Genomic DNA, 11,713 nt, shown 5'->3' with positions numbered 1-11,713 from the left:
AACTCCCTCTACTCTGATCCTTATTTAAACCAACGTGTTTCTTTCTGTAGAAACACCTAAAGGAAGTGAGTAACAGAAGTGGACAGTGAAAGCTATCGGGCTGCAGTCAGTCTGACCTCAGGTTTGTTTGGACTTCTGCTGTCCATCACTCAGGATTAACAAACACGCCGCAACCACTTCCACAGAGCCGCAGCTCTCAGTTCTCTATAATGCAACATATCCATCCATTTGAATTCATCTTAAATATAAAATACATGTGTAATAACATAGCGTAAAATCCGTGTTTTATGAAATTTTCCTTTCCTTATTCTGAAACCTTCATGTGTTTTGTCAAATGCCAGTGGGGCGATTGTGAGATGTCGCTGCATCGTTAAATATTGTGACCTGCAAAATGTCATTGTGTTTTCCCATCAGTTTTGTTCTTGTTGTGGTTGTTGTTTTGTGAAATGTTGAAATTTTGAACTTGTGAAATGTTGTGTTGCTCCAAAATTGCACATGAGAATAGAAACAGTCAACTTCCTGTTTGTTTCAGAGAATGTGTTTGTGCATCCTGACATTTTCTACACGTCCATGATTTTCTGAAATGTTTGTTTCGTGTCTTTGTGTTTTCTGAGATGTCGTGCATTGTTAAATTTTGTATTTTTGAAACATTGCAAACCTGCAAAATGTCATTAATCTTTTCTGAAATGTTGTGTAACATGAAATGTGCTTGATGAAACATTGTGGTTTGTAAAATGTCCCTCTGTCATCGTGTTTTCTGAGCTGTTGTGCATTATTAAATATTGTGTTTTTGGAATAAAGCATCATATTTTGTGTGATGGATGGTGTCTTTTGGTCTGAGATGTTTGGCTGTGTTTGACCCAACAGGCCACCGTACTGACGGGATTACAGTCACTTTATCATCCCTCGCTGACATGGAGGAGGATGTTGTGACAGCTCGACATGACCTACTTCCACGACTCGGTGAATATCATGTGTGTGAGATAAGAAGCTGATTGGTCACACCTTCCCGGTCAAGACTGGTGCGAGTCTAGAGAGAAACAGAAGTGTGAAAATGTTCCTTCACACAGGAAGTCGTCCTCGGGGAGAACAGAGGGCTGTAACTGAAACAGTTTTTTTTTTTTTTCCGTCTTCCTGAGGCGTCTGATCCAAAAGCCAATTACACACTTTTATCCTAAAGACAGAGTCAGATGAGTTATTCTCCTTAAACGTCCTGATTTCTCTTTTAAAGGATTTGACCATTGCCACTCGGCAAAACCATCTGAAATTTACCACACTTTTATCATTAGGACAATTTAAAGGGATAGTTCAACATTTTGGCAAATTGGCCCATTGCCATAATCCCTATAGTCATAGCAGTAGGTTTGTTACCTTTATTATGGTATATGCAAGCTATTTTTAGAACGGTGGAGCAGAGCTGTGAGCTGCTCAGAGCTACGCTACAGAGGCTAATGGGATTTCTTGGTTTCCCTCATCAAACTCATCAAATACACAATCCAACGACTCCAAAACGTTCTGGTGGACAAGTTGTGACCAGACAGAGTTGTTCTCTAGGTAAATTCAGAGACTGCTTGCTGAAAAGTTGCCCTTGACGGGAACACGCATCAGCTGTTTTGCACGAATTTACCTCCAAAACAACTCTGTCTCGTAACGTTCTGTTATTATCTCATAGCGTGGTGAATGTGCAGGTCACAACTTGTCCACCAGAGTGTAACAGACCCACTGCTATGACTATAGCGATTATGGCAATGGGCCAATTTGCCAAAATGTTGAACTATCCCTTTAAATCCATAGTTGCATCTTATTTTACCTCCAACTGCTCTTCTCTGTTTTCAATTTATCTTTGTCACTTTTACTTTTTGGTATTTTGGATGTGCTTATGTAGCCTACGTTTTGTGTTTTGTCTCGGCTATATTGTAAATGCGGTTGCTCCTAAATAAAGGTTATACTAAGATCATAACAATTAGAAATAGTTTCACCTTTGGCTTCCCACACTAATGCAGTCTGTAATAATCTGATATCTGACTTGAGGAGAGGAGCAGCTGATGAAACCAAGTGGCAATTTAAAGATAATGAAATATTTGCAAATGTTGCATGTGGGTTTGAGTGTTTCTTTGAAGACCACAGGCGTCTTCGTTACCTGCACACAGAAGAGGCTGTTTTCCTGCCTATCACGTTACCTCATGAATAATCAATGCTGACAGGATCCATCCCGTGAACTGAACTCGACATGAAACTGAGAACTTCATTCATTCAAACTTGTTGGCCGACGTCCTGCCTGCCCATGCACCGGGAGCCACATCATCTTCACCCCGGAGCATCGACGCTGAAGTTTCAAACCCTGAAATGTCACTCAGAGCCAGATCCCACACGGACCTGCAGACGGCGGGGACAGCAGCAGTCGTAGCGTCCTCTCTGGACGACAGCTTCTACAAGTCCTTCTCCATGAGCAGCAGCAACGTGGGCAGAGGCGGCCGCTTTGGGAACGGGGCGGGAGAAGAGGTCAAAGGTCTCTGCAGGCCGAGCAGGAGGCCCGTCCGGATAGTGAGGCCGGTCAGCGCCGTCAACCCCAACGGATCCTTCCTCCAGATCAACCACCTGCAGGGAGAGCTGGTCCGCAAGAGGAAGGTGAGGAGGAGGAGGGAGGAGGAAGGAGTCAGACTTCAGGCCAAACAGATTTAATTTCTTTTAAAAAAGCACCTGGAGGTTTGATGTTCATCATCATATTTTCATCTTCCTGTGTCGTATCTAAAATATAAATCTTCCCTTGAGGACAAAAACTCATTAATGTGCATGAGTTAACAACAACAGTGTGTGTGATGGCTGCAGGGCCAGGCTGAACTGCTGCTGTGCAGGTTGTTGACGGGCTTTTATTGTGGAAACTCCTGGAATGATAAGCAGACATTAGTATCTACTGAGGCACAACTCTTGAAGGATTAAAGTATATAACATTTATACCGGGGCTCGTGTCCCAGTAAAAGGCGTCTGGTGAGGAAGAATAGATGAAATTCTGCAAGAGAGAAAATTCAAACAATATAAGTTTATTTCATATTTTTCTGTTGTATATCTTTTTGGATGAACATCACACCTGATGTTGTCGACTCGTCTGCACAATGTCGTCACTGCTGAGAGTGAGGAGCAGGTTGCATGTAATTAGTTATTAGGTGTTATGTCACTCAAGAGTCATGGAAGCTGAGAAACTGGAAAATATGGACATTTAAAAGAAGGCAATACAAATAAAAATAAAAAACAATTGAAGAAGAAATACTCTAAAATATTTAAAATCAAAAAGAAAAGCCCAAAATAAAAAATAGAAATAGAAGAGTGCTTGGTGGTTGAGTGCACATCCCATGTTGGCAATGCCCAATGCGATGATCGCTGCATGTCGTTCCCCCAGTCTTTCTCCCCACTTTCCTGTCTCTCTTCACTGTCCTTGGGGGGGGGGGGGGGGTTGTCCCGTTGGCAAAGTGACAGTGGCCTCAGAGGACAAAAAAACTGGGACAACTGGGAGTATTTCAGGAGCATGGAGCAGTGAGGTGAAGATCTAAACCATATTTCGACACGTCTGCTGTTTCCTACTCCTTCTCCGTTGGTTTATTTATGAACGCGGAACTTGTGAATCGCGCTCTCTGGTTGGCTGGATTTTCCATTCGGGCTGCTGTAAAAACATGGCGGCGCAAGATGGCGACACTCTCTAAAGCAAGACCCTATATATAAAATTAGAATTGTAAGGCTACAAAAACCAAACAAATTTTATTTTATATCGATTACACACTTATATAAATATATTCATGGGTAATATATTCAGATTTTGTCAATAAACCTTAACAATTATTACACACTGGACCTTTAAAAATAATAATAAAAAAGGCTTTGCATTCAGGACTTGTCCTCACAGTGGTGAGTAAAAATGTAAACATTGAACATCCACAGCTCCGTTACAGCTCCAGCTGCGCAGTGAAGAAGATCATTTGACAGAGATGAAAGTTCAGACCACCTACTAAATGGACCTCATAGTGAGATTATTCTCTGAGCAACAGGTCCGGAGTCTAAACTCATGATGAAAATCAAACATTAAAGTCAAACGGTCACAGTGATGATGTTGAGACTGGACGTTAAGAGTCTAAATGTTCTGTCACGTCAGGTTTTTGATGGTTGAAATGAGTCAATTTATTTCTCTAATGTTACAAATGAGTTTGATTTCAAAGCAGAGGAGTCGTTCTTCACATTTTTTCCCCCCCATAATCTATCATTTTGGGCTCCTCAGGTTTTTCCTTCTGCACCACATGCCACTGATAATGTTGCTGATGTTTCCTCAGGAATGTGAAGATCTGAAGAAAGAAAACAAGTTCTTATCAAATGAGATCCACATGGAGCGGATCATGATGCGCACGGAGAACGAGCTGACCATGAGGAACCTCAGGAACCTGAACCAGGAGCTGCAGACGCAGGTCAAAGAGGTGCGTTCAAAAACACCGCTTTTTACACAGCGCATCATCACTCACAAGAGATAAGACGACGGGGCGAAGGAGGCCTTCAGACGTTAACACAGAGAAACCACCCAAACACATCAGTTTGACAGTCTGACACATTGGATGTAATGATATGAACTGTACAGTAAAGGTCAGGTCATTTTTTGGCTGTTATGAAATGTTATTATTATTATTTATGTATAAATATGAGGTAAAATACCATTTAGCTGTGCGCTTTAAAGTTTGTTTTCTCCACATGGATCATCTTAGTGAACAAGAATTGAAATTGAGAAATTTATCCTAATTATTATAATTTGCTTTGTGCACTTGTATATGCACTGATCTGCTTCATGTTGGTTTCTATTTTTGTTTGGCTTCATTTTCACTTTAAATAAGTGATTTCTGTCTCTCAACTCAACTCAACTCAACTCAAAATGTATTTATATAGCACATTTAAAAACAACCAGTTGCCCAAAGTGCTGCACAACATACATAGAGTCAAGTGCTAGCAATATAGATAAAAACACCATAAATCATCAACATAGAGTAACAATAAGATAGGGCAATAAAAACAGATGATGCCGACTCTCCATCACATCACATCTTTTAATCTGCATATGTACTAATCTGTATTATGTGATTATGTAGTGAAGACAAAGATAAAGAGGAGCAGGGAACTATCCTCTTGTCTTGGATGATGACTAAATAATCAAGTGTGATAATTAGACTCTGTGACAGTTTGACATTGTTACAGATACGAGATGAGTCACACAGTGAGCCACCGTTTATCAGGCTTTTCTCTGAACACCACGTTATCACAGTGTTACATGACGACACTTTGGTAATGGAACTGCTGCCTTTAAAATCTATTTGCACATAACATTTGCAAAATAATTGATAGTAAGAGGACCAGTATATTCTTGTGTATATCATATAAAAAATGCTGTAGAAAGTAAAACTTCAGTGCTGCAAATTGATTCAGAAGAGGCCAAGATGTGATGCCTTTTTATTTATGAGTCAAACTGCAAAAGGACTGGATCATACATTTCCCAGAATGCAACTAAAAGAATCTTTTACACACTTAATGCTCTACACAGTTATGTTAATGCGTAAAATCTGTGGACTGGCCCTTTAATAATAGGAGTTACAACGTACTGAGTCTCAGATTGTCTCCAGTCTCCAGTCGGATGTTGTGTTCCTACATTAATGTGAAAAGCAGTTTCAAGTCAAGTCACACCACAGTGTCGGTGTCACTGACTCTTATTCTTCAGCTGAGCCGGGAGTCGTGTTACATCTGCAGACAAAGCAGCCGTCTCCTGTTTCCTGACCGACTCCCCCATCTCCCCATCTCCCCATCTCTCTCTCTCTCTCTCTCTCTCTGTCTCTCCGTCTCTCCTCAGCTGAAGCAGAAGCTGTACCAGAGCCAGCAGAGGGCGACGCTGTGCTCCCGGGTGGCGGAGGAGGCCGAGGGGTCGAGGGGGGAGGCGGAGAAGAGCCGGGCCCTGGCCGAGGCCCGGGCCCTCGGCTGTCGGCAGGACAAAGAGGTGGCCGAGGCTGACAGGGGCCGAATGAGTGAGGAGCTGCAGCATCTTAGGAAAGAGGTGAGCACAGACACACACACACACACACACACACACACACACACACACACACACACACACACACACACACACACACACACACACACACACACACACACAGATACTGTCAGCTGATCTGCGCGGTCAAGTGTAAACAACTTATCAGCAACAGAGTGTGACAATTAAGTGTAACCATTATACAACATGTATTGTCATGTCAATTTTCCTGCCAGACATATTCACAAAGGCAACCTAACATTACTAATGCACCACAGAAAATAGTCCCCAGCACTATTAAAGAGATGGTTCAACATTTTTGGCAAATTGGCCCATTGCCATAATCCCTATAGTCATAGCAGTAGGTTCGTTACCTTTAATTGTCGGTGCAAGCTGTTTTTAGAACAGCGGAGCAGAGCTGTGAGCTGCTCAGAGCTACGCTACGGAGGCTAATGGGATTTCTTGGTTTCCTTCATCAAACTCATCAAATACACAATCCAACAACTCCAAAACGCTCTGGTGCTAAATGCAGAGACTGCTTGATGAAAAACTGCCCCCAAAAGAAATGCGCATCAGTGGTTTTGCATGAATTTACCTCTAAAACAACTCTGTCTGGTAACGTTCTGTTATTATCTCATAGCGTGGTGAATGTGCAGGTCACAACTTGTCCACCAGAGCGTTTTGGAGTTGTCTGATTGTGTATTTGATGAGTTTGATGAGGGAAACCAAGAAATCCCATTAGCCTCCGTAGCGTAGCTCTGAGGCTCTGCTCTGCTGTTCTAAAAATAGCTTGTACCGACAATTAAAGGTAACAAACCTACTGCTATGACTATGGCGATTATGGCAATGGGCATTTGACAGACGTGTAATAATGCTGTGGAAGATCTGAGGAATGAGGATGTTTCTGAGTCTAGGGTCCCTCAACGATGTTAGAGTTAATTACAGGTGATTGGAGAAGACCTAATCATTTAAAAAGGGACCAATTACAGTCAGGTTTTGATTAAGAAGGCAACAGAGAGAGACTAGTACCTGGTGCCATCCTGCACATCATGGGGCGAGAATATCAGTGATGAAATATCATCATCATCATCATTTCCACAGTTGTCAACGTTAATGAGCAGCAGATGGTAAATCCTTAAGCATTTACAGAGAGAGCGCCCTCTGTCTGTTACTGAATAAACATCATACAACTCAGTTTGTAAACCTGTCTTTGTCTCATCGCAGCACACTGATGTGCAGCTTCTTCTGGCACAAACGGAGAAGAATTATTTTGAAACCAAGCTGAAGCTGGACCGGGTGTCTGGAGAGAAACAGGCCCTGCTGCAGGAGAAACGGAGCCTGGAGTCGGACAGAGACGATCTCCGACACAAGCTGAGACAAGTCACACAGGAAAATGTCCAACTCAAAGACAGGTGAGAGTGTGTCTCTTCAGTTTAAGGTAAAAGGTTTGTTTGATATTATAGATCTACTCTATTTCTCTAATTTTAGGGAATACAATGTCATTTGGATCCATTTGATCCTTAATTGACCAGAAAAAAACTAAACTTGGTCAAGGTACAAAAACAAAAGTATAATTTATTCAGTCCTGATACATTCCCCTGTGTTGTTGCTGTATTGAGCTTTACATCTTTGGGCCACTAGGGGGCAGAAAAACATTATTTCCTTCTCACATATTGACACATTACCTGTTACACAGTCACAGAGAAGTGTGCTGAGGTTTGAAGAAAAGACAAAACAGTGTGTTTTCAGGAAAAAAAAAACAACCTTTGAAGCTGTGTGAAGGAAAGTTATGGGGACCAAGGATGGAGCCCTGATGGACGCCAGATTTCAGCATAAAAATAAACAAAGTGGTCAAAATTTTCTAAAAAGGATAATCAAAGTTATTTTTTTGTAGCATTTTTCTCATAGTAAGCTGAACATGAGCTCTACACACTGATGGGTCAAGGTTTGTTTGTTTAAAGTGGCTGAATGATTGTTATTTTTTGACACTTAGTCACAAACTGTGTTGACAGTGTCCACCGTTCTCAGCTGATAGTAGATAAAACCGTGTCCAGTATCACCTAATGAGTCTTAAAGGAGGGAAACTGGGACAATGAGCAGCGTCAGAGGAAGGACATGTTCATCGTCTCCTATGTCTTGTGTAACAAGAGGAAGAGGCTTTACAGTATGGTTGAACCTGATTATGGCGCCTTATCAACAAAGGAAGCAATAAATCCACACACAGTAGCAAACCTGATGAAATCTAGCCACCACAGTAAAAATCTGTCCAAAGGATAATTTAAGTAAAACTGATCTATTACATCAGCCAGTGCTGCATCCAGGGCCGTCGCATATAGGGGAGAAAAGTGATGATAAATATAGATTTAATGGTAGAACTCATACTAATGTTGCATCAGTATCAAAACATGAATAATTATAAAGTATGTTTTATTTTCTAAGCAACAAGCCCCTGCCTTCTCTTTAAAAAAAATCCTTTAGTGCATGCATGGAGCAACAGTAGCCCCCCGCAAAGTCTATAAGATAACGTAGCATAGACGAAGAGACAGAGTGAGATTATATAAAAAGTTGCGCAGTGGTGTCTTGAAAACTAGAGTTAATTTAAAGGGATAATTCACCCAAAATCGATAATTCACCAATCATCTACTCACCGTCATGCCAAGGAAGGGTTTGGAGAACTTTTGGAGTCATCAAAGCACTTTAGGAGTTCCAGGGGGGGTCCGGCTGGCAATGGATTTTCATATAATGGCGGTGGATAGAGTTCACTTTTGAATCATCCAAAACACACACTATGAAACATCCAGATACCTCCATACTGCTCATCTGTACTGACCCAAGTGTCCTGAAGCCACCACATGAAAAAGTTGTTCGGAAAAAATTAATTTGATCTCTGTTTTTATCCTTGTTGTAGTAGCTCCCAGTAGCTGTGTTGATGTTTGTGTGCATGCGCAAGATTTGCTGCGAGATGTTCGTTCGTTGTTGTAAACCATTGGATGTATGATGTAAACACGGAAGAACATCTCGCGCAGCCACTGGGAGCTACTACTACAACAAGGATAAAAACAGAGATCAAATTAATTTTTTCCGAACAACTTTTTCATGTGGCAGCTTCAGGACACTTGGGTCAGCACAGACGAGCAGTATGGAGGTACCTGGATGTTTCATAGTGTGTGTTTTGGACGATTCAAAAGTGAACTCTATCTGCCGCCATTATATGAAAATCTGTTGCCAGCCGGACCCCCCCTGGAACTCCTAAAGCGTTTTGATGACTCTGAAAGTTCTCCAAACCCTTCCTTGGCATGATGGTGAGTAGATGATTGGTGAATTAGCGATTTTAGGTGAAGTATCCCTTTAAAAAAAAAAAAGCAAACAAACCTAGAGCAAATGAAAATGTGGGGACATCATGCTAGAGAGCTAAAGAGCTAAAGTGTACATATCAAGAGTTATTTCAGACTGTTGTTTTGTCATGTTGAGATTCCCAATAAACGATGTTGTCATCTCAGGGAAACAGAGGAAATAAGATGTATGGATGTATGGCCACTCAGGGCTTCCATACTATAATATGTGTGGGAACGGACAGAGGAGCTGCAGATGAGACGAGGGATTGAAAAAAGACATAAGAAGCGGCGCGGTGCATTCCTGTGGGAAGGCCAAAAAATCCTGTCGTCCACACGTCTTTTTTCTCTCGTCCGTAGCTTTGAGAAACAAAGATGAGAGTGATGAAGTTTCATTCATCACAGGGTGTTTTTTTTCCCCCCCGCTGCACTCACTTAATAAAACCTCATTCAATCTCACTCCTTCACCCTGGTGTTGACTTGTGCAGCGGTGGTCCCTGGGTGATTCTTCAGAGGGAAACACCTGGATCCAGATGTGCTCAGTTATCCAAACACATTAGGACCTACAGGCCTGATTCTCATCTTTAAAAGCTTGTTCCTTTGATTTATTTGCTGAGAATTGGTGTGTTTATTATCTTCATGAAAGACTAGATTGATTTTTATTTCAAGTAGGCTTTGTGTAATCCTTAAAAAAATCAAAGTATGAGATCGTTTCAGAGATATTTAGGGATGTTACATCTGTGTTTCTGCTCTGTACAGTGAGATGACTACGAGGCGCAGGGCCGTGGCTTCGGAGGAGCAGAGCAAAAAGGCCCATCAGGCTCAGCGGGAGGCCGAGGCCGAGCGGCGGCTGGCCGAGAAGGAGAGGACGGAGAGGACGGCCGAGTGCCTCGGCTGGAGGGAGAAGCACCAGGAGCTGGCCGACAGGTTCAGAGCTCAGGAGGATCTGAAGGCTCTGAGGCAGAACAAAGCTGTGAGGAATAAACCACGAGGGGCTTCACCTGGTTTTGTATTTTCAAAATTGCATTTCAGGGTTTGTTCTTTTTGTTGTTTTTTTCCAACAGTGTCAGGCCAACATCAAGAGCTACGTCCTGTGCATGACAGAGAGCGACCAGAGGGTGAAAATCCTCAAAAATCAGGACGGTAGCCCGAGAAATTTCACGGTGAGATGCTCCTAAACTCATCTACAAATGGGTTAGGGTTAGGTTTTTGATCCCATATTGATGTTGTGAGGTCACTTCCTGTTTTATGAATGAATGAATGAATTGCTTTTATTATTGTGTCATGCATACTTCTGTATGCCTAGCCCACATCGGCTTGTAAGACACCAAGAAAACAAACGGGGTCCAGAGCACATCAAAGAAATAAGAGAACAAACAGGGGTTCAAAACCATTATCTGAAAAAAAGAAGAAAATAAAATAAAATGTAAAACAATGCCAAGGTTCAGGAGAAATCATCAAAAATTAATTAAACAAAGTTTCCTGTCTTCCTTTCCAGGCTTGAGAAATAAAACTAGCAGTTTTAAACACACTGAAATTGAACAACCACTCCAACTTCTGCTCATCAGAACACCAAAATATTTTAGGGTTTTGTCCACAGATTTCATGAAATAATACCTCTCTCAAATCATCATACTACATACAATATAAAAGGAAATGAGACTCACTTTCTACTTCATCCAACTCACACATTTCACATATTCTATTCTCCTCTGGAATATTCTTAAATCGAGAAACCTCAATGGCCAGAGGAAGAATACCAGTGATGTGTTTTGTTTTGTTTTTGTTCAGGAAGGAGATCCTGTGTTTATCTCCACACCAGAGTCCAGTCCTGACGAGATGGAGAGGAGCTCATCCAGGTAAACAAATGAAAAAAGGCTCAGGGCAGCAGCTGCTGTGAGTCGTGTGGCCACCAGGGGGCGCCACACACTGTGAAATATTTTCACCAGGTCATTTTAGTAGATCTAGAATAGATTTCACTGCAAATATTAACACTAACACTTAGATACAAATAAGAGATGATGGAAGAAAGAAATCATATTGATGAGTTTAGGAATGAAAAGTTAATTTAAAGGGACTTATACATAATTTATTTTTCTTTTAAATATCACTACATATTGAACTGTTTCCTCAGGACCATGCTCAGGGTCTCTGCCCCACACATCGGCCGGGATCTGGGTCCGAGTCGCTTCGACGACCTGCCTGCCTTCGGAGGAGGGGATCGACCCGACTCGACACCTCCGCGCAGGAGCAGGAAGGTGGTGGAGTATTTCTGGATCCCCACAGACCAGGAGTGATCGATCGCATTTTAAAGAAAAGAAAGGAGGAAAAA

At 41.9% G+C, this 11,713-nt stretch overlaps 1 protein-coding gene across 1 annotated transcript; it reads left to right on the top strand.

The window, feature by feature from the left end:
- The first annotated feature begins 2,146 nt into the window (after window positions 1-2,146).
- On the top strand, window positions 2,147-11,698 carry LOC146986355 (uncharacterized). The gene is made up of 8 exons (XM_085780621.1): window positions 2,147-2,628; window positions 4,320-4,460; window positions 5,873-6,073; window positions 7,274-7,461; window positions 10,141-10,354; window positions 10,446-10,544; window positions 11,173-11,240; window positions 11,516-11,698. Exons 1-8 carry the CDS (start codon window positions 2,347-2,349, stop codon window positions 11,676-11,678), a joined length of 1,356 nt encoding a protein of 451 aa, XP_085636747.1. The 5' UTR covers window positions 2,147-2,346; the 3' UTR covers window positions 11,679-11,698.
- The last annotated feature ends 15 nt before the right edge of the window (window positions 11,699-11,713 follow it).

The sequence above is a fragment of the Trachurus japonicus genome, chromosome 6, assembly GCF_045865225.1.
Source record: "Trachurus japonicus isolate A0001 chromosome 6, Traja_1.0".
Classification (NCBI taxonomy): Eukaryota; Metazoa; Chordata; class Actinopteri; order Carangiformes; family Carangidae; genus Trachurus; species Trachurus japonicus.
The sequence above is the reverse complement of the archived record's forward strand: the minus strand, read 5'-3'. Positions and strand labels throughout refer to the sequence as shown.